Here is a 26,375-nt window from a genome sequence, read left to right on the forward strand (position 1 = left end):
TTTTGACCCTGAGCGTATAGGCAGCCCTGAGCGATACAGGGAACTACAGAAGGAAGAGAGTGACCTGGCTGCCTTTTACGCTGGCATTTGAAAAATGAGCTCAAGATAGAGCTTTGAAGGCTGGCTTGGTAATATTATTTAAAAAAAAAAAAAAAAAAAAGTCCTCACTTTTTTTTCTTGATATCGGTATCAAGAGTGAGATGACTAACGTGTGGGGGAGAGGGTGGTTTGAAATGACTTTTGGATGCGGGTTTCTTTTTCTCCCTTTGAAAATGTAGGTGAAGTTAATTATGGAATGGCAGCAGTGTCTGATCTGAAGCGGGTGCTTTCATCTCACCTCCTGCTTTTAAAATAGCTGCGCTCTTATCTCTGCTTTGAGGAAGGGGGTGCGGGGGGGAGAGCACCCCGGTGCCTGCCGGTCGCCAGATGAACGAAACGCCTGGTGAGATACGAGGCTGTTAGAGACTGCCAGCAAAGAATGAGTGAGACTTCAGCAGCTGATTTCCCATGGTGATGATGACTGGAGGAAAAAAAAAAATACCGCAATCTGTAAAAGACAAATGAAAAACATAAAAATTTAATTTACTTTAATACGGTCCAAAATATGTTCTGTTTAAAAGAAAGTGGAAGCAGGCGAGAACTTGGAGAAGTGATGGGAGTTTCCCCTAATCCCCACTGACAGCCTCAGTCACACAGATGTTGACTTTAACCCTTCCCTTCGTTAATCACACCCAAGTTGCAACTATTAATAATGATTAAGAGCCTGCCACTATGCTAATAGCGTTTTTTTGTATCAATCTGATAAAGTAAGCAGAGGAGCTCTGTTTCCAGTGTAGGCTAGGTGCAGCGTGGAGGAGCACAGCAAGGCAGGCTGTGAGTGCGTGTTCGGGCTGTAAGGGGAAGGTGGGATGTGACACAGAGACAGAGGACCGAATGCAGCACCCCAGGAGGACGAGGCCCTGGCTGGGGAGCAAGAGGGAGGCAAGGAGCTGGAGAACTAATAGCACTGCTGCCCACAAATTGCTTCAAGGCAGGAATTGCCTTCACCCTTGTTTTTTTCCCCCTGGCGATGAGATCCTGGCTAGAGTGAGAGCTGGAATCAGTACGGCCATGTCAGGATGGGCCTCTGTTAAGCTGCTGGGTGATGAGGCTCGCAGCCCCGTGCCGAGGTTAATCCTGCTGCGTGGTGTGCTGGGTAGGGCCAGCGGCTGCAGGGGTTGTCCGTTATTTCTCAGCGACACAGACCTTGCCTGCGCAGGCACACCTGAGGGTTTCAGGTTCTCTTGAAACAGTCACTTATTTCAGTGGAAGCAGAGTCTGATCTGGGCTGCTACAATCACCTGTGGCCAGTAGTTCATCTCTTCTCCTGCTGAGTTGTGCTGAGTGGACTTTTGATAGTGTCTGTCCTACTTCTTAAAGGCTCTCTTACTGCAGGAATTAATCATTCCTAGGATTTTTATTTTTCAGGTCACCGAGGCTAGATCCAAGTGAGGGGAGATCTTGGATTGCTAGATAGGCTCAAGATGAGGGCTTTGGGCTTAAGGCCTCTTCCAGTGACTGAGGATGGTAGCTGAGCCTCCATGGCAGCCCCAGGACTCAGTCTGTCTGAAAGCCCTTAAACCACATGATGGGATCCAAGCATCCCCTCAAACAGGAGCAGTGCAGCTCATCTTTACCAAACAGACTGTGACAGGTCCAAAGGCAAAGGGAGGAGGGAATGAAGGGGAGGGAGGGATAAGAACATGAAATGTCATCTGGAAACAAGCTCATGCTGTGCTCTTTGAAGAGTGTCTGACTTCACACTGTCAGCCAAGCAGAGACCTATGACAGATCTGTAGTCTATGGGGGGGCTCTCCCCCACCACTTCGGCTCCTAGGAAAACACCATTGGGGTCTGTCTACCCTCATCTCTGCTCAGTCTGAGAGTTTATTGAGATGCCCTGAAGAATTTCTTGTTTTATTTTTGCCTGTGGTTAGATCTCTTCCATCAGCTTCATGTTACATGTCTCTCGGTGAAGGTCTGGTGCCTCTGTGCGTGCTCAGCCTGAGGACTGCCTTCTGCCCTTTCCTTCTCTCCAGCTTGTGTCTCTGCTTTACAGTGCCCTGCTGATGGAAGGTAATTCAAGCATTTACAGGCCATTTCTGAACTTTTCTGGGGTATTTTCACAGCCCAACGTCTGCCAACGATTCCTATCATAATTTGGGATCGGGCCATCTTGTATGGGTTTTGTACCCTCTTGTATGATGGGCTGTAGAATCATAGAATCATTTAGGTTGGAAAAAACACTGAAGATCATAAAGTCCAACCATAAACCTACCACTGCCAAGTCCACCACTAAACCATGTCCCTGAGTGCCATAACTCCGGGTCTGTTAAATACCTCCAGGGATGGTGACTCAGCCGCTTCCCTGGGCAGCCTGCCCCAACGCTTGATAACCCTTTCGGCGAACAAATTTTTCATAATATCCAACCTGAACCTCCCCTGGCACAACTTGAGGCCACTTCCTCTTGTCCTACTGCTAGTTACTTGGGAGAAGAGCCCAGCACCCACCTCGCTACACCCTCCTTTCAGGTAGCTGTAGAGAGCGAGAAGGTCTCCCCTCAGCCTTCTTTCCTCCAGACTAAACAATCCCATTTCCCTCAGCTGCTCCTCAGAGGACTTGTGCTCTAGACCCCTCACCAGCTTCGTTGCTCTTCTCTGGACATGCTCCAGCACCTCAATGTCCTTCTTGCAGTGAGGAGCCCAAACATGAACACAGTTCTCGAGGTGCAGCCTCACCAGTGCTGAGCACAGGGGCACGATCACTGCCCTACTCCTGCTGGCCACACTGTTCCTGATACTATTTGTGATCGTTTTATCCCAGCACCTACCAGCATGGAGCAGATCTGGCTGCACTGCTGAGGCTTGACCAAGTGCTTGGATCTCCGGCCTTTAGCCAGCCAGTGGCAGGAGGCGAGTAAGCATCCCTCTTTGGGGCAGCAGGTTGGAGAAGTCCCTCCCTAGCAGCACACCAGCAGTGGCTTGGTGACACCAGACATCCCCGGTGTCTGAGGCAACGCTTTTCCCTTTCTAATGCAGCCGTGTTTGCAGGAAGCAGCCCGTGCAGACAGAAGTGGTAGCATACTTCTCTGTGAGCAGGACCCTGGATTCAGGCAGATTAGCAGTCCATTAGTTACGATGTGTTTGTGTTTTTCAAGTGTCTTGTTTTTTCTAGTCAGAAATTATAGCTTTGGCTGTAGCCTGTTGAGTCTAGGAGTCGCAATTTAAGGAAGAACCTTTCAAATCCAGGATCTAAACCAATAAAACATCTGCGGTGGTTACTGCTGAGTTAATGGCTCAGTGAAGGAACAAATCACTGTGTGACCCTTCATGCTTCCACAGATCTGCCTGATCTCCATTTTCCCGCTGCAGCCAAGCTACCCTCATCACCCAAAAATCGCATGCAATGCAGTATAATCAAATGCAATGCCATATAACCAAATGCAGTGCAGTAGTCTCCTTTTCCTGCTCCAGCTGGGCTCATTTTTCATCCAGTGCTACAGAACAATGGGGGCACGCAGACATGGAGCTGGATTCATTGCTCCCCCTCTGGTTCAGAAAAAAATTACTCAGATTTTTTTCCTAGATCCGTGAGTTGCCATCGTGTCCCAACAACCTTGCACTCCCTTGTAGAGACATGACAAATGTTCCTTTGTCTTCCATGTGGCACTGGCGCTGTGGGTGACAAACGCTCCCCTTTTTATGCCTGCTGATTTTAAGACGGTGTGCATTTTTCTAGATAAGCGGTGTGGCGGCCCTCTTGTTAATCAAATGTGTTGCTGGCCTATGAACTGCTAGCCTAGAGCAGTCCCTGTTAGATCTGACCCTGCTGAAGGCAGGGCAGAAGGGGCTGGTGGCTCTGGGGAGACTGGGGTTGTGTCCAGTGGTGTCGCATTTCCTTGCTGGGAGCCAGGCACTCATTTATGAGTGAACACATTGAGTGTCGGGCTGGTTTAGCAGACTCTCTTTGAAACACAGGAGGCATTTAGTCCTCTCTAGCCTGCAAGTAAATCAGTGATTCTCAGTGAAAGGTAAAAGAGAAGGGTATCAAGAAATGGGCACTGGGGTGCTTTTAGACAAGCTTCTGAGAGATGCCAAAGAGCAGCACTTTATCATTTTCCAACTGGATAATGTTAGTTCCAAGGCTTTTCATTTTGGAATGTCGACTGCCTTCCTAACACACCCCGCCCCCAAGTGAGACTGCTAATGAAACAAACAGATGGTGATTTGAATAGAGTAAAAGGACATCATAAAGATGTGCTTTGGAATAGCCAGACAGCAAATTACACAGGAGACCGGGGAAAAGAAAGTGGTGGAAAACTGAGAACAAACCACCACAGTATTCATGCTATGCACCAGATTGCCCAGCATGTAAGTGGAAAGGTGTTTAATTATCTTCCCTAATCTGATATTAAGAAAAAAAAAATATTCTTTCCTGGAAATGCTGGGGGTGATAGACGGGGAATTGTAGTCTTGATCAAGCACAGGCGCCAGTCGCACGCATCTGTCTGTGTCTGTGCATCTCACTGCTGTCTCTGGGGCTGTGTGTGTCAGCACTGACATTTGTTTGCTTTCTATTTTAAGCAATGCCTGGTAAAAAAAAGATAACTTTTTTTGTTTGCCTCTTTCCCAAACTAATACAATTTGAAATGCTGTGCCAGAGTCTGGAAGGCCTGAGGCAAAAGTTGGAACTGTGACCCTCTGAATATTAGGCTGTACCATGACAAGCTGCGCTGCTTCTCCCTCAGCCAGGAGAGGGGAGGGGGATGCATGGCCCTTGGGCTGGCTGCCTCCTCACTCCCCTCTTTCGGCTCCCTCTGCACCGTCTCCGGGCTGCCTCATGCTCCGTGATGGCAAGATGGCTGATGCTGCTCCTTGGCCTTTCAGCCGTACGTTCTGGGGATCACAGGCTGCTTTACAACCACTGTGACTTCAGATTTGTAAGCTGCGGTGAGGAGAGAATGACAAAGCCAAATCATTTACTTATCTGTAGTCCGAAGTAAAAGTAGGTAGTGGAATCTGCCCCAAGACTGCAGGCTGAGGAAGAACCCTGAACTGTTTTTATTGCTGCTCTTCCCAAGTCTTCTGCTGCCGGAGCGACGGAGCCTCTCCCCTTTCTGTCTGCTTTCACTGCCCTAGTTCATTGCAGCCTGATTTGCTGGCCCCTACCCGTTCACCCCTCAGTTACCTAGGGGTTGAGCACTTTGGGAAGTTACAAGTGATTCCCTCAGACAACTGAGATGAAGTCCCTCGGGGTGGGAAGAGGAGAGATGTCACCTTTGCTTTAGGCCCAGCTACCACAGCTGGGAGGAAAGGAAGGAGTTCTAGGGGTACGCTTAGCTGTAGAGTAACCCCCTCACTCATCTGCACATGGCTACATGGCGGTAACAAGTAAATCAGTATCCAAGACACGCGTATCTCCAAAGCTTTGGTGTTTCAGCGTCTGACGCTCTGGTACTTCCAGTAAAAATGAATTGTGCTCCTCTGTTGCCCAGAGTCTCCACAGCAGCCCCATTAACACACAGCCAAACATTTCTCTCTTCTGACTTGCTGAAGGAGAATCAGTTTTGTTTGCTTGGCTTTTCTCTGCTGTGAACGGAGTGCTGCCTTGCTGCTGTGCCTGCAATGGCACCCTGGAAGGAGAAGGAAGGCAGAGCAGCCTGCAGTCTCTCCATGGTCATCAAATGACAATTTTGCAGCCTTTAAATGTCATCGTGCACCTCCCTTTGCTGTATGGCCAGGTCCCTGGTTCCCTCCTGCGCCCTTCTCTCTGATCATGAAGATTGTTGTGATCCCGTCTCCCACAGCAGAAACGAGCAGGAGCCGTGGGTGCTCTGATGGCCCAGCTCCCTGCTGCCCAGTTTGGTGCCAAAACAGCTGCAGCAGCTGCTCAGTCTGAGAGAAACTTCAGGGTCACTTTGGGCCTTTTGCTAGGTTTAGTGAATAATGAATACGTAACTTCAGCAAGAGCAGATTCCTCTCATGCAGGCGCTCATCAGTTCCGTGTGCGTGCACCCGCTGCCGTCTCTCTGCGGAGAACTGAAGCAGCCATCCCCCGGCCCTGGCGTGAAATCCTGACACAGGCTCTTACGCAGTCCCCGACAGAGAGGTAAAGCTTGTCAGCTGCTGTGAGTGGGCTAGGAGGAAATGATGACCCAGCTTTTACCCTGGTGTACCTCGCCGGTGGAGAGAGGTGGAGCAGCCTGAGCACAAGGCTTGATACGTGAGTCGGGACAGGACCTGTGGCTCCTGGCTCGCTCTTCCAGCAGCAGGGCTGTATGCCGTGGCTTCAGGAGAACGGGACAGCGATGGGGAGAGCTTTGAAAGCATCTGAGGGATCGGGAAGCGCAGCACACGTGTTCCAATGCGTACCGCCTCGTGCGTATCGAATACGCCACCGGCACGGCTCCGCGTTACTACAGGGTGTGTAAAAGCATACATTGCCCGCAATAGTTTTGAGGACAAAAGGTGGATTATCAAGCACGGGGTGTAAGTGAGTGTCTAGTCAATAGCCTGATTAACAGGTGGGTGTTTCTCATTGCGTGGAATCAGCTGTGCACCGACCTGTGCGTCGTGAGCTCGCTCCTGCTGGCAGCGACCGGGAAGCTGCGTTGGCAAAGGAACTGCCCTACCCCTGCTCTCGCAGCCTGCCACGGGCGCTGGCAGCCGAGGCGACCCAGCAGCCATCCGTTAGTCCTAGCCATATGGGTCGCTGCGTTTTTGCAAGGAGTAGGGAGTCGTCAGAGCGATGTCTGAAAGTGAATTTTGCTGTACTTTGGAAGACTTGGGTCAGCAGCTGTGGGAGAGGTCGAAACCTCAGGTTAATGCAATATGAGGCTGGTTTCATTACTTAGGTTTTCCTAGAGGCCTGCGTGCAATGCAACAGCTTTTTAACCTCATTTCAGCTCGCCTTGCTTAGGCAAAATTTTTGTGGTCTTCCTGAAGAGCCGGGGCCACACAGGGCAGCTGCGGGATGGCTCGGACCTGCCCAGTTTTCAGGAGTGTTTCTTCATGGCCACCGATGGCAGGTCACCCTGTCCTGGACCGCGGGCGTGGAGCAGCATCTGCAGCACCAGGAGGGGGTTGGGGAGCAGGGACCACAAACCTCTGCCGCCGAGATCCCAGATCCTTGGGGAAACATGAGTTTGCTTGTCAAAGGTGGAAATGGTGTGCTGGAGTATAGCAATATAGCAATACGGCTTACCTGGCAGAGCTGACCTCCATCCACAGTGGGACTGGGATGGTGGACAGGGTATATTTCGAGCCTCATCAGTCAGCGTTGCCTTGTTCAAGCGGAACTTTCAGGAGAGTGGGGGACCCCCACCTACTTCTGGGGCTCCCCGGAGTTTCTGCCTGTGGAAATGGCTCCTCCCTCAGGGGTAGTGGTGGCACAGGGGATTTTAGCAGGGCAGGATGGCAGCAACCAAAATGGGCCTCTAAATGGGGCAGGGGGAAGGCAGGTAGCTCTGAGGCTGCAGAAGGATGCTGAGGTGTTAGGGTCTCGGGGTGAGGGTTGGTCCCTAGGGTGACCTCGAGTAAATCGTGCTCTCTCTGCACCTCCTCATTTCACAGGATTTCCTCAAGCAGCTTCAGGAGCAGCAGCAGAGGGGATGAGAGGAGACTTCAGTGATGGCGGGGAGTGGTCCCTCGGTCTCCCACCGCCCAGGTGGGACAAGAAGCAGTCAGCTGAAAATTCACATCCAGGCTGGGGACCAGGGAGAATGTCCTTGTGAAAAAGGCAGCGAGGCATGGGTTGGGCCGCAGGAAAGGTCTGGTGCCAGCGGAGGGGAAGAGCCGTTGGAAGCGGCCGTGCACCCGTCTCCCACCTGAGTCACCCCACAGCACTGCCTGCCTGACTCCGCGCGGGCCACGGTACGGGGACATCTCGCTCGCTCACTGACCCTGTCCTGGTGTTAACATTCGCTGTGGAGTCTCCTCTAGATGTTAGTACTTCTGGTACTGTCTTGCTGTCCTTTCCAAACCTCCCCTTGCTTCAAGGCTTTTGCCTCCTGGCGTGGAAGAAGCAGAGCACGCTCTCTAAGCAAACTTGCTGCAGCTTTGAGCAGTTCCTCGCTTGGCCTGGTGACCTGCAGGCGCCCGTCTGTGCGTGAGAGAAGTACTGCAGACATGGGAAGGAGGTGGCCATTGACCCTTGCAAAGTGTTGTGGTAAACTGGTGATGGAGGAAGGATAGGGAAAAAAATTCCAAGGGTCTTTACATCAAAGGTGAAGAAAGAAGCTGCGATTAACATGGTCAGATGTGGGAAATGCGGCAGGTGGGAGGACTGATACCAGAATTTGCACTGATGTCCTCCTGTCCAGACCTTATCAATCTTGCCAGGGAATTTGACAGGAGAAAAGTCAAAGAGCAGCCAAGGGATTCTGAAATCAAAGGGCTTTGAAAGCTGGATCAGAGAAGGGAGCACAGTTTTCCCATCTGCTTTGAATTTATTGTTGCTAATGAGGAAGCAGCCTCTGGTCTGAGCGAACGTGCTGGACCAGAGGGGTCACTTGACATTTCCATCACGTTCAGAAGAGGGTATCGAGGGACTGTCTCCAAGTTAACCCTTTCACTGTCAAGCACAGACAAATGAGCAATTCGGAGTGAGATGGCACAAGGAGGGAAATGTTGGCCCCTTTCAGGGGGCTGTTCGGACTCCCAGGTCGCAGGGTCCTGTTTGTCAGCCTGACTGGTGGGAGCTCCTGCAGCCCAAGCAGAAAATCCCAGCATTGGTCCCTCCTGCTGATGGCTTCATAAGCACATGTGTGTCTTCTGCTTTGTTGCTGATGCTGGCTGTGGTCAGTCTTTTTCTGCAGGGCTGTGAATCCAAGATCTGCAAGTGTCTTTGCTCAGTAATGTATAATTTATAGACAAAGCTGGAAGTGGTTGTGTCAAACCCTTATTTGTAACGAGGCCTGGCATAACCTCCAGGTCGGATGCTGTCCCTGTCAGCAGAAGCTGTGTGAGGGGCACAGAACTCCCTCCCCCAGCCTCCCTCCTAGGGTTCCCAAGCAACAGGGACCACACTGCGTCAGGGTGAAGGACCAGATGCGAAAATAGGCTGATGACACAGAGAAGAGTGTTGGAATGAATCTGAGGCCTTTTGCAACCCGTGAGAGCTTATCTTGAAATTGGCAGCCTCGTTATTTAAATACCAAGCACTCACCTCCCTATCCCAGATTCCCCCAAAACTTCTCTGTGTTCCCTGCCCTTTCCCGCCCACTGCCCTAAATGCTGATGCCACCACGTTTGATTTTCTCTGACTCCTGCTGATAATGCTGAAGGCGCAACAGCTGGAGATGAAAGCCACGGGGATCTGCTCGCGGAGGTTATGATCCCCACTTATCATTCCAGGCTGCCGGCTGGCTGAGGCAAGAGCTGTAGCCGAGACTCGCAGCGCTGCAGATCTTCAGAGGGGGACAGAGCGTGTGAGAGGAAACGTTGGCACAAGAGCCACATCCCTGGCTCGCCATCGAAGAGCTTGTCCTCGCAGGCCAAGGAGTCTCTTACAAGAGAGGGCTGGGTGGCTCGTGCTGCGGGATTACACTCCACCTCATCTCTCGAGTGCTGCAGAGCTCTGAGCCAAGCTGGCTGTTGGGGTCGGCACTGCCAACAAAAATTAGTTCAGGGGTTGAGTTCGGAAAACTTGCAGAGCTGGTGAATGGGTGCTTGAGGGTGTTCATCTCCTGGGAATCCTTTTCTAGCAGAACATGTTCAAACCTAGCACACGACGAGACGGATTAGCCCCAGCCATGCTGAAGAGGATACGCTATGGCCTTCACTTGGCATTTCCAACCTGCCCATGCCCTGTCTGAACGAGGTAAGTGTAAGGGGGAAGGTGTTGCCCTGCCTGTCGGTGCAGCAGTGTGCGCTCTCCAGCGCTGGACGCGGAAGGCACCGGTCGGTCGGCACAGCTCAGCTGACATGCAAGAACTTGTTAAGTGGCGGCAGGCTGGTCGTGTGCCCCAACCATGAGATCTGCATGAGCTTAAAACTGTAAAATGAAATTACTCTCTAGGAATTCATTCACGACCAGTCTCAGTGCGTGATCAGACGAAGGTACGTGACAATGTCTCTGCTGTACCCTGCTCATCTTTCTTCTCCTACCAAAGACTTTGCCTTTCCTGAGATATTTCTTCTTCAGTTGCCTCCTTGAATGTCAGGATATGTAGTTTTAGGGTGATCCATCATCTGACTTCAGCAGTGTTGCACTGGGTTTCTTCACAGCGCGTCTGAGGCTGCTTTAGTGGATGGTGATCATGTGGCAGATGTCAAAGAGAAAAGGGTCCTGGAGTGGATTAAAGATGCTGCGGCCATTGGTTAATGTGATATTTAGAGTTATGTTTTCAAGTAAAGTGTTGGGAATTAAAGAGAGAGTGAGTTTTCAAGGACATTTTATCTATTGGGGAGTGTATAAACCTGGAAATATACAGTGTCGATAATACAGCAGGATTAAAGCTTGTTGCATCAGAATCAGCACCAATTTTGTTGCCAGCTAGTAGCTAGAGTGCAAAGCCCTCATGTAGCAGTTAACTCTCTTATTTGGAGGCCTTCCTGCTTGCTGCCTGCTAAATTACAAATGCTGCCTGACAGTTGCCCGTTTAGAGCACCATCTATTCTCCTTCTCCCCTCTGCACGGCTGCCTGGATCCCTGCTGCTGTACCTGGCCCGGCTCACTGAACAACTGACTGAGCTTGGCACCGAGATCTGCAGGACCAGGCGCATCCGCGACACTCTCTAAACATTGCACAGCTTGGGGGGATCTAGCCTTTCTGGGTCAGGCCAGAATTAGTAGATATATTTTTAATACAAGCTGTTTTTTCAGGCCAATATAGGTATTGATCTTCTAAATCAAAGGCTTTGCAAAGTCCAGTCTTAGGTTAGTTAGCAATCAGCTAACGTGTATTAACCTAGGGCCGCAGTGTAGGTCAGTCTCAGCCTGCCATTTCTCTCTAGGCTGACTGGTGGACGTTTCCAGTCTCGTTGCTCACAAAGAGCACAGCAAAATTGATCCTTCCCCTCCCCGCCTCACTCCCTGTCTGTTTTTTTTCTTCCTGTAGAGCTCCTAGCGCCAAATATAAAAGGCAAGCCGTGGCTGTCGGAGCAGCGTCGACGCTGTCACTGCCTCCCTAACAGGGTCTGGCCGGTTGCAGAGCCCTGTGCCGCCTGCCGTCACACCACGGGCGTGCAAAGCCAGGACTAACACCAGAGAGCCCCAGCCCTTGGTCCCAGCAGCAGACCTGCCCTCCAGACCTGCCCTCCAGACCTGCTACCAGCTGGACATGGAGGTGCTAACAAGGCGTGAAAAAGAGCGGGGGGTAAGCGAGGGAGTCTGTGGCGGTGGCTTGGGTTTACTGCTGTTTTATTTTCAGAAGCGCGGTAGGACTGCGTGGTGATGCGATAGCTGCGTGTAGTGACAGGGGCTCTAGAGACAAGCGACCTTTTCAGCGATGCATGTGGAGGGCTCCTGAGGGGGGAGGAAGAGAGGCAGAAACACTGGCCAAGGGGCTGTTTTGTAGTTACAGAAGAGCTTGTGACAGTTTCCGTGCAAGTCGCCATACAGTAGGTCTCAAGGGGATGGTCATGGACCCATCAACCTCTTTGTGGGCCAGCCCTAATAAAGGACAACACCTGAACACAACTAGTTCATTGCAGGCATTTCTGTGTCAGGTGTGGGATGCCCAAACATCATAAATGCTGTAATAAAAGTGGCTTAATAAGGCAATAAATGACAATGATCAAGTCCCTTGTTGATTTCAGCTAAAAAACCCCATCTGTATTTATATTTGACTTGGGATGGCTGAAGCCTTATTAGGCCCCTTCCCTGTCCCCTGCATCTGCTTCATCTCAGGTTTATTTGAGCGATACATCACTCCACCCGTGAGACACTGCTGGTGTCTGCAAGCCCTGCAGACCCTCCTAAGGCCTGCCGAGGCAATACTGCCGTCCAGGACATACTTATTCTGTAGCAAATCCCACAGCAAATGGCTGGAAACCAGGCAACTCTGACAAAAACAAACCACCCTGAGCAACAGAGAGCTGGCTGTGAAAATAAAATTCATGTCAGTGAGTTGGTCAGAATCATCCAGGCTCGATTCATGTGGAAGTGCCACCATCCCTTCCTCGCTCTGCACGGGCATGTGCATCACACAGGCAGCAGGGGATTTAAACACCAGGCACTGATTCCTGAGCCCAGCAAATTCACCTCCCCGGTCACAGCCGGCAAGGCTGAGGGACAAGATGCCACTGGACGGGGGGGAAGGGAAGGGGTCGTATCCAGGGGAATCATGTCTGTAGTTGCTGGTTTACGTGGAGGTCTGAAATCGAGACAAGGCAAAGGGAGTTCTTCCCAAACAAACAGGTAAGCTGCTCTTTCATTGTGGCCTCCGTTCACAGATTCCTTCTGAAGACTTTCATATGAATGAGGTAGAAGGACAAACTTTTAAAGTGGGTCAGGGAGAGGTGAAGACTTGCTTTCAGCTATAAACCCCAGCAGGACGCGATTCCTTTGAAGAGCATTGTAATAGCGATTCAGGTTTTACTTCAAGAGTCGAACCCTGTTGTGTGTTCAAAGCGGTGTGGCACCGTGCTCCTGAGGAACTGGAGAGTGATAAACTCTGCAAAACACTGTTTTCTTTGTAGGCAGCAGAAAATCATTTCAGCCTGTACTGCGACAGGAAACACAATGCTCTGGCATTGACATATTTTCTTGGCACTGTGCTCAATGCACTTGTAAGTTCCTTTGCCTACACACTTCAAGGGGCTTAATACCAAGTGGATGGGTTAATTATCCCATCTCCCCCAGACCAGGTGTAACCTAGCATTCTGCCCGCTAGACAGAAGGCAGAGGTAGAGCTCGAGAACCGCGGTGGGCAAGCGTGCGGCTCAGAGGTCTGCGTTTCCAGGCCCCGCTCTCAGCCCTCCCAGGCTGCCCGCTCCAGTTTTATTGGGGTCCCAGAGGTGATGTCAAGGCCAAGCTCAGTCCCGCTGCCCAGGGTCGGACGTGGCCGATGAGCCTGGAGAGCTGCAGCTGCTATCCTGGGCCCTCTTCTGTTTCTGCAGCCAAGGAGCTGTGCGAGGTTTGATTTCTTGCAGGGCAGGCAGAGGTCTAAGCAAAACCAGGCTGTGGTCCAGAGTTGCACCAGTGCCTACCGTTAGAACAGCCCTGTGCTAGATGACACTCCTTCCTACTGAATTCTTGAAACAGGATGGTGTTCTTTCACTGCCAGAGTGCAGTCTGCTCTGGAGCGGGGGATGACAGTGTGTATCACACAGAATGATTTAAGGCAAAAGGAAATGTAGAAGAAGATGAAATTTTAACCAAAAATGCCACAAAAATTACTTCTCTTGGGGAAAATTGTACTGCCATCCCTTTTGATACTGCAGATCAGATGGGCCCAGAGGGAGGGTTATCAGAAGCATCTGAAGGTCCAGAGAAAGTACTCCACACCTCTGAATATCGGACTGTTTCTCTGTGAGCTGCCACCGGGGACACAATCCACCCGTCTGACTGCGTAATTCAGCTGTACTGATCTGGGAAACGATGGGACCGCTGTGGTGCCAAGCAACTAGAAAGCCTGAAATCTGATCCTGAAATAAGGAAACTATCTTGGTGATGCGTTACAGCCAAGGGACAGGATCCTTGTCGTTATGGATGAGAGTACTGGTGGCAGCGCTGGCTCCCTGCACGGGGCTGTGGAGCCGAGGTCTCTGCCTCGGAGAACGCGCGGTCTGCAGAGGTGGTGTGCAAACTAGGGCGGAAGAGGGAACGGCAGCCGCACCTTGGGTAGATTTCTTCCTTAACTATTTTCTTTTAGTTTTTGAAAGCACAGGAAGGGTTTTTTATTTCTTGCCTGAGGACAAGGCAAAATGTGTCTGGCTTTCATTTTATTTAAAGGGTCTTTGCTTTATTGAGAACTATGTTACTACACCCACAAGGGTAGCTTTGAATGTGTCTGTTTTACTGCATTTAATATTAATCAGAAATTCTAAAATAGCACCAAAGGGAGAAATGAAGTCACTGCAATGGGTAGAAGCTATAAATAAGATTGGTTACAGGGCTGATGTGGTAGGTGAGAGTGATCGTGGTGTTTGAAGTTTACCATCTGTGCCCAGGAAAAGGAAAACATCCTGAGACACAGATGGCCAAGTACACCGGCATGCTGTCCTTTTCAGAGAGGGGAAAAAATAGTTGTCTCTAAATGCACTTCTCATAACTTCCAGCTATGCAGTGCACTCAGTCATGCTTTTGTGTTTCTTTGATTTCATTCTGATCTTCTGATAATTTGTCACCAGACACATCTTTACAAAAGCGTATCAGCTGTCTGTTGACATCCAGGTCAAGCTTTCTAGATTAACCACGACTTCCTGCCATTCTGGTTTAGTAGAGCATGGAATAATACTGGCTGTTATTACTGGATTTAAAAAAGTAATTGAATGTAAGGGTGATGTCTCTGTGTGGGCATATCAATGAGAGAAATGCAGAAACAGGCTTGGGAATGAGGCACCGATGCCCAAATGCCGCAAAGCACCAAGGAAGTGGTGCAGCCACATACTCTGGGCAGCACATGTCTGATTCTGGTCATAAACCTCCAGTGAACTTCATGCAGCCTGAGCCCTGCCACCACGTGGAGCAGACACACAGCTTGACTCAGGGAGCCTTGCTGACTTGTGCAGGGCTTTGTCTGGAAGTGACGATGACATTTGCCTCCAGACTTACTGATACAGAATGGGGGTTTGGACACCCCTGCACCTACAGTCATTGATACAGTTGTAAAGATGTCAGCATTTCCAGTTAGCCCAGTTCCCTGTCAGTGCAAAGGCCAGGCTTTGCATACTGCAGTCTTCTCATTTAGGTTTCTTATCTCTTCCTTACAGCACGGTCCAGAGTATCAAAGCAAATTTAGTATTTATTTTTTTGTAAGAAACTAAAAAGCCCACTGCAAGGTCCAGATTTTCAACGTAAACTTTCTCCTGCTTCTTATTTGCATGGCTGAGTTATAACCCTCTAAATTACAAACAGAAGCACCGGCAGCCTCTAGCTAACAGCTCTAATGGATGCTATTATATTTCTGCTGCTAGTTGGCACTCCACCTTCACTATCTCATCAGCATAAAGGGATGCCGTCAACCTGAAAAACTGTGTCTTGCTTCGAGGGGAAGGCAGGGGGGGAAAGCCATATACCTACTATTGTTCCAAACCAGTCTTTTACAGCAGCAGTAACTAGGAGAGAGTAAGGATGCAGACGGGGTGATATTTAACTGTCTCTGCTCAGTGTGTTTATTTTGCATATTTGACAGCACTGTGTGGCGTGTCGGTGTTGCTGGTGTGCATTAGCACTTCTGCTCTCAGACTGGCAAGACGATGCCTCTCGGGAGGTGGGGGTGCAGAAGGGTCAGAGAGGAGAGGGGGTGCTGTCATCCCAGGCCTTCTATGGACAGCAGCAGCAAAAGTGAGCAAAAAACAAGAGAATTTGTATATAGCTGGAGAACAGGGACCAAAGATACAGGATCCCATTGTGCCTAGTGCACTGTTTAGAATTGGTTTGTCACACGCTGGGAGAGAAGGACCTCTCCCTCCCCCCATCTTACTTCCTTCTCCAGAGACGATTTTCACAGTGCCCTGCTCACTGCTACTGAAAGACAAATCTATGCAAAACTTGCATTGTCTGAGATGGGCCAGTCTGGAAACATTCCAAGTCATCAGCATCCCTTCAAGCACAGCGCTGCTCTTTCCCTTGCGGGTGCCAAAGCTATCCCCGGAAGGATTTGCGTCTAACACGGCAAAATAAAAAACAAGAATGATTCCTACTTCTTTGTGATTAAAATGACTGGCACACTGCAGAGACTGTCTGCCACTGCCATCTCTGCCAGCTCTCCCTAAAACGTGCTCGGCTGCCTCAACCCACAAATGTGTTAGCAGACAAGAAACCTTTTGCTACCCAGTGACTAATGTCCCCCATTCTGTTCAGCTGCTGAAGTGACTGGTTCTGTTTGAGCTATTGCAGGCACCCGGTTGCTCTGGGGTGAAAAGGAGAGCCCAGACTGCTGCTTCCTGCCGAGGAACTGGTGAGGGAACAGAAATGGGAGACCAAGCTCGCCATCTCCTGGGGAAAAGGCATCTGCGCTCCCAGGGAAGTTTCTTTCATTCATTCCTTCCTTTCGTTCTCACTCTTACTTCTTTATGAAAGACCAAGGTGGGAGGAGGTTTAGGCAGCTTGCCGGCTTGCAGTGCCAGCTCTGACCCTGCTGTGGTCCCTCTTCTTCCTGTGATACTCAGTAACTAAGACGACAGTGAATTTATATCACAGCGTGCACTGTGGGTATATTTGTTATCTACTCCATATGTACTTCAGCAGCAGCGATGTCAGTGGCAAAACTCATACGCATTAATAATCCCAGGAAAGAGGTTTACAGAGTGTTGAGCAGATGCAGGAACAGTCAGGTTCTTATGTATTTAAAATGGCAAGGACTGTTCAGTGACTGCCACACGTGCCTGGTGGAGTACAGGGATGTTATGAAAGCGATAGCAGGGGATCTAGATACTGACTAGTCACAGTATAACATCATCTTCATAGGTAGTTATATGTCACTTCAAAAACTGATGTTTACAGCGAGGCTTCTAGGGATACCTATGGATTTTCGAGTGTAACTAAAAAATTCAGGACCTCTTGCACATTCTGATCAGGCTTGCCACAGAAGTCCCGCTGCTGTACGAGGTTTAATTCACCGGCATTTGTAATGCAGCTGCAGTGCTTTCAAGCTGGGGCCAGACGAACGCAAACAGCAAGAGCTGTTTGAAGGTGGTGGGCAGGATGACCAAATACTGATGGCGGGTTAGCCAAGGTGCCGCAGGGCTGTGCCAGCGCAGTGATGGTCCTGACATCATTATCGGAAAGTGGTAAACCAACTGGAGACTAAATTACATACCGTTAATCAAGTTACACCTTGGAGGTGACAGTTATTCAATAAGCAAGGCCCAAATGTCCCAAGCATTATTAACCTCCTACGCTAAAAACCGAGCGAAAAATCATCAACTACCCGCACAACATCGGTGTAGACAGGGGGAAAACATATGACAGTTAGTGTAATTACTGTGTCACGGAATAAAGTTTCTGACTAAGGGGTCAAGAAGGTAGACAATGGTCTGGGGAGGTGGGATTCCTCAACTCCCAGTGCTGCCACTGATGTACTGCAACCATACGCATCTACTTTACCTCTCTACAGCTCAGCGAGATGAATCTTTTAAGGGGTATGTGAGAAAGATTGGTGAATTCTTTAGACTTTTGTAGGGGTTATTATAACTCAGAATAACTACAGTTATAAAGCAGCTGAGGAAATTACACTGCTAGGTACGTTGTTCCTAGTACCAAGAACACAGATTAAGCTGGGCTGTTGTGATTTTTAAGAGAGATGTTGTTCACCTAACAAGAAATCTATCACAGATTTATTACCAAAAAAGCCTTTTTCAGTCCTAATGTGGCCAGGAGGTCCCATATATCTTGTTAAATACAAACTCTGTTATTTCCAGTGAAAATTAGACACCAAACAAATTGAAACTAACATTTTTTACTTAGGTCAAAACAATTCTAAACCAGATGACTTGTAAAGAAATAACTTTTTTGAAGTGAAATAATAACACTTCAGTTATAAACAAAGCAAAAAGTTTGTATAGATGATAGTTCTGGAAAAGCTTGAATATGTAAATTTCACATATTAAACCCAACACTTAAACACAGAGCAACTATTATACCTTTACCAAAAAATCATGAGTCTTGTAGAGTCTTGCAAAGTCTTCTACGGGTTTAAACCAAAGTTTAAAGATACTAATTGAAGTGGAACCTAGGAATCATAAAGGCATTTTCTTCCCAAGTTGCTCTTGCTCTCAGTCACAACATCTACACGACTTTTAGCCTGAACACCCTTGTACACGTTTTCTTGCACTAAGAGGAAGCAAAACTTTGTTTTGAATAATACAAAGTAGGATTTAATGGTTTAAATGTTTTTTCAACACTTTGAGACAGTCAGATCGAACACTGTGTCTGAATTGTGAAATTACAATTTGAATTTAACTTACATACTTGCGTTTTACAAAGAAATTTATCACTGTTTTCCTTAGTGCAACTGAGTTTTCACTTGATAAACTGTACATGTAGGAGGTGGTGTTTCTATTCCTCAGATACTGAAATTGGGTTTTTGAGCTCCACTTCACAATGAAGTCTTGTTGTTTCCTGGGAGGAGTTCATTCAGGTGATTCACATACTATTACAGCTCTGTTCTTTATCAACGTCCTTGGACTATTCTTCTCCAGAAATGAGCAATTGTGGTGGTGACCTCATTCAAGGGAGATGCAAACTGTAAGTGAAAAATGGCCACCACGATGCTGAAAGGCACAGAATATAAAGCGTACTAGGCTTAGCCATCAAAAGTGGGGAGGGATTTCACTGCTTCATAAGTGTGAGGGAAAAATTGAAAGGTAGGAGAGAAGTAAGCTAAAGAGGACAGCACTGGCAAAGGAACAAGCTGATAATAAAGTAGCGCTGAATACATTTAGGCTAGCCTACCAAATAGCAGCAATATGTGGAGGGAGGAGAGAAATCTAACTGATTTTAAGAGAGCAATCATTTCATGAAAAAGATGGCGTGATTGCCTGCAGTAGCAAGCATATTATGCTCTCTTTGTGTAGCAGTCTCCATAAGTAGGACTTTTATGTGAAGTACTCTTGCTGGTCGGGTAATGATAGTCCTACTCAGCCTCTCTTGTTTTATATCTCTTTTTCTGAGCAGTTTCAGCTCTTCTGGCAAAGGTGGTAAGAGCCAACAAGAAAATACCTAACACTTTAGGCAAAGATTTGAAGGCAAGCTCCCATAGCATCCTAAATCTTGGGCTAGCAAATACCAGTATCTTCTTGCAGAATGACTTGAGATATACCCCTTGAAGGCTTCAGATGTTTGCCATGCTTCTGATACAGTGGACAGCCCCCTTTATTAAGTCTCCATGAGCAACTTTTAGCTACCTGCAGATAGCGCCACTCTGACACTGGAAAAGCCTTTTCAGTTTTAAGTCTTTCTTTTCTTTATAGCTATTCTATAGCTGCACGACGGTGTTCTATGAGAACTCCATGCAACTATCAGTTCTTCATTTCATTAGGCCCTACAACATTTTAACTTCAGTATTTACCTCAAGGATTTCCTATGTATTGACTTCCTCAGCTCCTCTAACACTATGAGGTTATTTATTTACTACGAGGCGTTATTTACCTCCTCAGTGATTCTTACTTCCTAAAACAAACAGTATAATATAAACTATTTGACACTTTTTTAAGGCTAGGCTGCAAAGGCACCAAAACTTCCTCCAACTGAAGAAATCTGTTACAGATGTTTTTCACAGCTTGAATCTTATGGAACAGATTCTTCAATACCCATTGTCTCCTTTCAGATTTCCCTATTTTATATGAAATTTACCAGTTTACCTTGATACTGTACTAAGCATTACAATCTTTGCTCAAAGTAGACCTTAACAAGTGACTTGCCATACATCTCATCTTGATGCACAAGCTGTATTACACCAGTATCTTTTAAAGGCACAGGCTTCATTTACACTTAAATTCTAGCCTGCACTCTGTGGGGATGTACAAAATTAATTAACAAAGCTCTGTAGTTCATTCAGGAAGTATGCATAATTTCATGTTTTCAAACACAAGAGACAACTTTTTGTGTCTTGAAGAAGAGCCAAATGTTTTATGAAAGGTGGGACTTTGCCATAAACAAAGCATTTGGATCCAGTCTTCCAGTTCTGAGCATTACAGAAGCTCATCAGAAAGAAGCGTCTGAATTTTGTTCATTTTCTGCACTTACTCCTCCACACTTTCAATGCACATGTATTTATAAGGTTTAGGTCATCACATGTACTATTGCACAGAGCTGGTGCCCATGAAAAAAGGTGCCCTGAAACTGTATTAGAACGAAGAGAAGACAGTTTAAAAGATGAAGTGGTTGAACAGGAAACATAAGATCCCCCTTCAGCAACAAATGTGAACATCCATTAAGCTAGCCTAGAAACTGGGCACCATCACAAAGAGGCTGAGGTAACCCAGGACAACACTCTTCTAGACTGAAAAGGATTCACAAAATCAACTAGCAGTTCATTTTTTAATTAAATGAAGATTTACACAAACAAAACGGAACACTTTGGAGAAGTATAGGCACATATTGCCACAGAAGGGTTTCCTACAGTACAGAAAACAGCCACCAATTCTTTACTTTCCCAGCCTGGTTTTTGTGCAGCAAAGGCAAAATCCAATAAAGCCAAACATGAATTATCTGAACTCCTTTTTTCAAACAGAAGAAGGAAATTACTTGCTGCTAAAGATGTTCAGACTAGTCATTTTGTAAATGGTGCTATGAAGCTGATCAGAAGGGAACGTGTGGTAGCATAATTGCCCTATTTCAAAGCATTATCCTGTAATAACAATCTGCAGCATGGCTGTGCTTCAATGAGAGGGAGAGAGCGCTACATCTAGAATGCACCTCAATACATGCACATTCCAGGGAGAAGCACCCTCCTTGTCTGCTAATGCTGGAGGGCAGCCCATTAACCAGCTTGAGCCTTTTAGATCCTAATTTCAGGGCAGAGAGATAGCACTTGCTTCATTGGCTGCAGCTATTTTCTATCTCCAGTTACGACCCTTGTGATTAAGCCCATCTCTGAACCCTCAAATCCTTTTCTGAAATAAAGACCAGCTTCTGTACAACAACATATTAGGACAACGTGTTTTGGCATCAGGCCAAAGGAATGTTTAAGTGTTAGCTTTCCAAAAGCCATCTTACTAACTCAATAAAGAAATCTCTTTGTTTTGTTAAAACAGAAAACATGTTAGACTAGGCTGCAGCTTATTAGAGCTGTAGGCAGAGAATACTTCCCTTCCTCACTGCTGGAATCCATGCCCTTGAGTATTCATTTGTTTGCAACGGCAGAAAGTTGGTCCCGGATCCTTCCTAGACCTTCTAACATAGTGTCCAGGGTTTCTTTACTCAGTTCCACAGTCAGTGCAGAAACAACAGGACTATTTCCACATAAAGCAACATCTTCCTGAATCTGAAAATTGGAATGCAGACATTAGCTGTATGAAAAATTCATTCACGTGTTTTTCCAGTGCCACTACGAAAGTCAGTGTTTAACAGACAGATTAAGAAAAATGCTTTAAATTTGGCATCCAGCTCCATCCTGAAGGACCATGGCACATTTTCTAAGCTGTGTGCCTCACTAGTGAAGCGCGCACCCACTGACAGTGTGCAAGTAAGCATATACTCCCATGACTATGGGGAAATTCTGAAGACTCTCATGGCAGAAAGCCACATCCATGTCAAAAGCATCTTGGCAGATGCCACACAGGATACTTACCCCCCATCCTGCACAACGAAATTAGTTTTTCCTCCTCCTCTGAAACCCACCCATCCCATTTTTGCTGGTTGTGGGGATTCAGAACTCTGTAGAACATAAGCAGTAAGTTTAGCTATACTCCCCGAATGATAGATGTGGCCAGTGAAGGAAGTTATTAGTAACTAGAAGTCATTTCCCAGCTAATGAAGGCAGCTAAGCATGCTCTTGAGGGGCTTAGGATTAAGGGGCAATGACTTTTTATCTTCTTTCTTTCTTTAGAGAACAATGGTGACCAGGAGCAAATACGCTGCCTTCTCACATCCTCATGCAAAGAAAACTCTCTCTTGCAAGAAAAAGAGGGCCTTCCTCAGAGACATCATTCCCAGGCTCTGTGGTATTTCAAGTAATATCTCTGAGAAAGTCTGTTAATTGCCCACCAGGAAACAGGCAAGCACCAGATGCCTGTCTAAACTGTTTTGCACTACCACTGGTAAGTCAGGTGTTGGACTTGATTGTTTTGATCCTGTGTCCTTTACAGCCACTGACATTACCTTTAACTGAAGCAGGCAAGTAGGGACTGCCATTCTGCTGATGCTGTCTGAAGACGTCTTGATGTCCACCCTCCAGTCCATGTCGACCAGCCGAGGTAGGGAGACTGAGGGATTAAAAAAATGGGTCTGTCAGGCCCAGCAGCACATGATGACACCAAACCCTGGAACCTGTGACTACCACCATGTATATGCTTCTCCACTTCTCGCCCTGGGAAGTATACAGTTTTAGTGCTACTACGTGGTTTCACATAATTTTTACCCTGCAATAAGCCAGTCTCTGAAGGGCTCCTCGTGACACTGGAAGGGCATACAGGATTCTGCCATCATCACATGCAAGGATGGTACAGTGCAAGACAAGCACAGGTAAATTCACTTGAACTTGAGGCTTGAACCCTTGACTGCCTGGTGGTAAAGTGCCATTTACCACCAGAATCCAGAAATTTGGAAAATGTTAGTAAGGTAAATTCCTTGTTTAATATATATGTAGAGAAAACAAGTTGTAAGGTGCAGTTTAACGGGGCATACTTAAAGTCATTCCCACTTTTGTACTGTCACATTTGTAAGACTCAGAATGCCTCTGGCACCTTTTTCAACTCCATTTTCTGGTAAGAGCTGAGCTATACTTCCTGTGTTCAAAAGTGCAGCATCCAGTTTCCTGGGAAAACAGTAAATTCTCACTAGAATAAAGTCCACAGTAGGGATATGGAAACCAAGACAAACCCTTTTGGTTTGAAAAGGACATTTGCAGCTAAGGGGCTTAACTGCTCTAACTATGTTAGACTCAATGGCTACAGGGTGTCTGAAGAAATATTGTTCCTGTTTGTCAGCTTGGGATTTTCAAAGTAGTCTGAACAAAATGCGGGACCCGGCCCACAAAAGATCTGTAGGGAGGTGATCATTTATTCTCAGACTCAGTTTAAAATCTCAGCTGTGATGCTTGGTAGGTTTGAGTGTCTTTGCGAAGCGTTATCAAACGTGGTTGTCAGCAGTTATTTGACATCTATTTAAGGGTACCAGAAGGGGACAAGGAGGCAAAGACTAAACCTCTGTTGAGGGTTAAGATAAGAGCTGTCTCAATAGGCAACTGCAGCCTGTCTGGATTCTGCCTATCAGAAGATGCCTAGTTTCCTCCCCAAGGGTTTATCGCTAGCCTTCCTACTGACTCCATAGGCTCAAGTTGCTTCCTAACAATGCTTACAGAAATTTCCCTTTCTATCTGGGGAACGGCTCTCCCTCCTCCTCCTCCTGCTTCTCTGAGCTGAGGTCCAGCGGACAGCGCAGAACTGGCTGCCTTGCTCTTGCTTTTGGAACAAATTCCAGTTCACAGTCTGTCAGGGCCAGCACTTGGCAGCATTTGCAACAACATAAAATGCATCTGTTTAGCCTTGTATGCTAATTTGTAAAAAGTGATTGCTGGTGGCTTGGGAGGGGCAGGAAACCATCCCCATTTTTATGCTAACATAGCTCAATCAGTCAGAATGTCTGTTCTTTAAATCACTGCCTTGGTCTCTATGTAACATATGTTAAATATTTCATGAATACAATACTAAAATAATCCATCATTTCCTAGAAGACAATCTCATTCCAACAGGGTTAAACCTCCTCCATTGAGGTCTTGCCATACTGTTTAGCTGCTGGACATTATCTCGTCTGCAGGCAAAGAAAAAGGGCAAAGAGGATCCACGCAGAGCTCAAAGTACTCTGTTATGTATCAGCTCTCATTTGTAAGCCCCTAAGTGCTACAGCTGAAAAGTAAACCTCTTGGGGAGTAAACAAAGTGTTGCAGCTGCATGGAACACCTAGCCAGGATGTAACTCATCGCCCACGATGCTATTGTTAAAGTTTGCATTCCTTAATTACATCACTGTTTAGACAGGTGAGCAAAAACCAGAGTTATGAATGTATGCAGTGTACTTCCTGATGTGTGGAAGAGAAAGAATGTACAGAATTGGCTAGATGTGCAAAGACAAAGTTTTCCCCAATATATGCACATCCTTTACAGTGCGCAGTTATTGAATACGGACATCACTTAATGACCTGAATGGGGAGGTCAGAGTGCTTAACTTCCAAAAGTTTTGCAAATACTTGTTATACACTGTACTCTGCAAGGCAGCAACAGACCCAGCACTAAATGGAATTTCTTGAGGACTGGAAACAACTTAGCACAGATCTGAATACAAGCTTGTTAGTCTCTGCTAAGCTCTGTGATGCCACAACCGTACAGCTTCATCGAAGGCGAATGGAGGTATCCCTGTGCTACATTACAAAACCACGTTGCGACACACTATCCTAAGCTCCAGTGACCTCAGGAAACATTAATTGCATCAAGAGACATGAACTACTACTTACTCTGACTTGCTTGTGCTTCATTCCTCCAAGAAGAGCTGTGAAAAAGCGGAGAAGAGAAAACCGGTATCAGCAGTGCTTTGGGGGGAAAAAAAAAAAAAGAAGGAAGAAAGAAGACAAAAGGTAGGGAAAGCATTCAGGCTTCTTCCTGACAGAAGGGTCACCAGGGCTGCAGCAGTACGCGGGGGGGAGAGGCTGCCTATCCTACTGAGTGCTGAGGAAAGGCTGTCACTGGTGGGCAACGGTAGGCAAACTGGTGACCAACTATTGGTTGTTCTGTGAGTGCGGCTCCCTTATGGCATGTACCTTTCTCCCCGGTTTCATCAGAGCAGTGGGCTACCAAGCAGTGAGATGTACAAGCATGGACAACTGCTGTCCTCTGCCACCAATTCACGTATGCTCTACCGCATTCAGTGCCCCCGTGCCTCAGGCAAGGTGGAAAGCGGACGGGCACCTAGATGCTACCCAGTCAGATTCTGTAGTGCTGAAATCTAGCCCTCTAGGTTTTATTGTCATCTGTGGCATTTGTCCACCACACAGGTGAGTTGTTAGAATAAAAGGGGCTTTGCATTACGCGAATGAGGCCCACACCCATCCCAAAAGTCTCGGGAAAACCCTCTGCGCTTATGGCTGTGGGTTTTTTTGCCATAATAGATACATATGACAAATTTCATTGAACTCTGCTCATCCCAACCTGTGTGACTATGCCCAAGGCACACACAAAATTCATGGAAACAAGACTTTGCATGCTGCCAACTACCCACAAATCAAAGCAGATACACAGGCTTTAATTTTCCAGGTGGAAGCAAATGGCAGGAGCGCAGCACTCACAGATTCTCCAAGATTATCTTAGTCAGCAGGTTTTTCAGATTTTGGTGGAAGTTTTCTGGGAAGAGAGAGAGGATATCTTCTGCCCTCGTCAAGCCACGGTACACGACGTGCCTGGTGAGGCTGTGCAAGGCAGACACCAGCTGTAGGAGAGGAAGAGGAGAAGGGGCTCCGCGGGGCTGAAAGGCATTACACACTGCGCGGGACCGGCCTTGGGCAGCCAGGAGAGACAGGGCTTCGGCCACCCCAGCACGGCCCGACAGCCCTCACAGGTACGGAGCGGGGGTCCTCGCTGTCCTCGGGCACGTCCCCTCGGCCCCGCAAGCCCCCCTGGGCCGCGCCTCCGGGGAAGGATCGCCTGTACCGAGCCGGCCTCCTCACGGCAGCGGCCGCTCCTCCCCTCCCTCCGCACGGCGAGGCCCAGGCGGGCGGGCCCCGTCCGCCATCCCGCTCCTCCCGTCTCTCCCGCCGGGCCCCGCGCTGCCTCGCCCGGCCCTACCTGCTCCGCTTCCTCGGGGCTGGCGGCGAGGCCGGGGCAGGCGCGCTGCGCCAGCGGCCCGAGGCCGGCGGCCGGGCTGGAGAAGCACTCCCGGCACAGCTGCCGCACCGCGTCCTTCGACGGCGCCTGCCGGGGAGCAAAGCGGGGGGGGGGGGGGGGGACAGGCTCAGCCGCGGCCCGGGAGAGGCAGCCCCCGCCGCCGGGCCGGGCGCCCCGTCTCGCAGCAGCTCGGCGGCCCGCTCACCTTCAGCAGGCTCTGCAGGGCGGCGAGCTCCCCCTCCCGCACCGCCGCCATCTTGGCGCTGTCAGCTGAGCCGGGCGCCGGACTCCCCGTGACGCGCCGCCGCCATCTTGGCGCTGTCAGCTGAGGCGGGCGGGGCCGGGACTGGGACCGGGGAGGGGGGGCGGTGAGGTCCTGCCGTTGGCGGGGCGTTGCCGTTGCCCCGGCCCCACGCTGAAAGCTTAGCGGCCGCCGGCTGCGGAGCGTGCGGGAGCGGGTGCGCCGTGAGAGCGGGGCCTGCGGCGGGATCCCGGTGCCGGCGGTGAGGGAGCAGGGGCGAGAGCAAGCCCCGCATCGCCGGCCTCGGCCTGCCCCATCTCCCCGGTGTCTTACTGTCCGTGCAGACCTCTCGGGTTTCAGAAAGCAGCTGTAAAAGGCTCTGTGTTCAGCCACTAGGAGCTGAAGACAAAAGATTTATCATGGCGCTGCTGCGATGATAAGGGCCGTTATCT

General features: G+C 48.5%; 1 protein-coding gene across 4 annotated transcripts in view; it reads right to left on the reverse strand.

The window, feature by feature from the left end:
• The window catches only part of COMMD9 (COMM domain containing 9), a 29,949-nt gene extending 3,885 nt beyond the window's left edge, over positions 1–26,064 (reverse strand). The window contains exons 1-6 of one of the 4 annotated variants that reach the window (XR_012764476.1): positions 25,888–26,016; positions 25,644–25,769; positions 25,148–25,287; positions 24,320–24,354; positions 21,971–22,074; positions 338–547 (exon numbers count right to left, since the gene is read on the reverse strand). Coding sequence is in view for 3 of the 4 variants with exons in the window: in XM_075425340.1 (XP_075281455.1) it covers positions 20,994–21,134; positions 21,971–22,074; positions 24,320–24,354; positions 25,148–25,287; positions 25,644–25,769; positions 25,888–25,938 (597 nt within the window). In the remaining variant the exon portion in view is untranslated. The other 3 variants (XM_075425340.1, XM_075425338.1, XM_075425339.1) reach the window with 3 other exon arrangements.
• Between the last annotated feature and the right edge of the window lie 311 nt (positions 26,065–26,375).

The sequence above is a fragment of the Opisthocomus hoazin genome, chromosome 7 (genome assembly GCF_030867145.1).
Source record: "Opisthocomus hoazin isolate bOpiHoa1 chromosome 7, bOpiHoa1.hap1, whole genome shotgun sequence".
Classification (NCBI taxonomy): Eukaryota; Metazoa; Chordata; class Aves; order Opisthocomiformes; family Opisthocomidae; genus Opisthocomus; species Opisthocomus hoazin.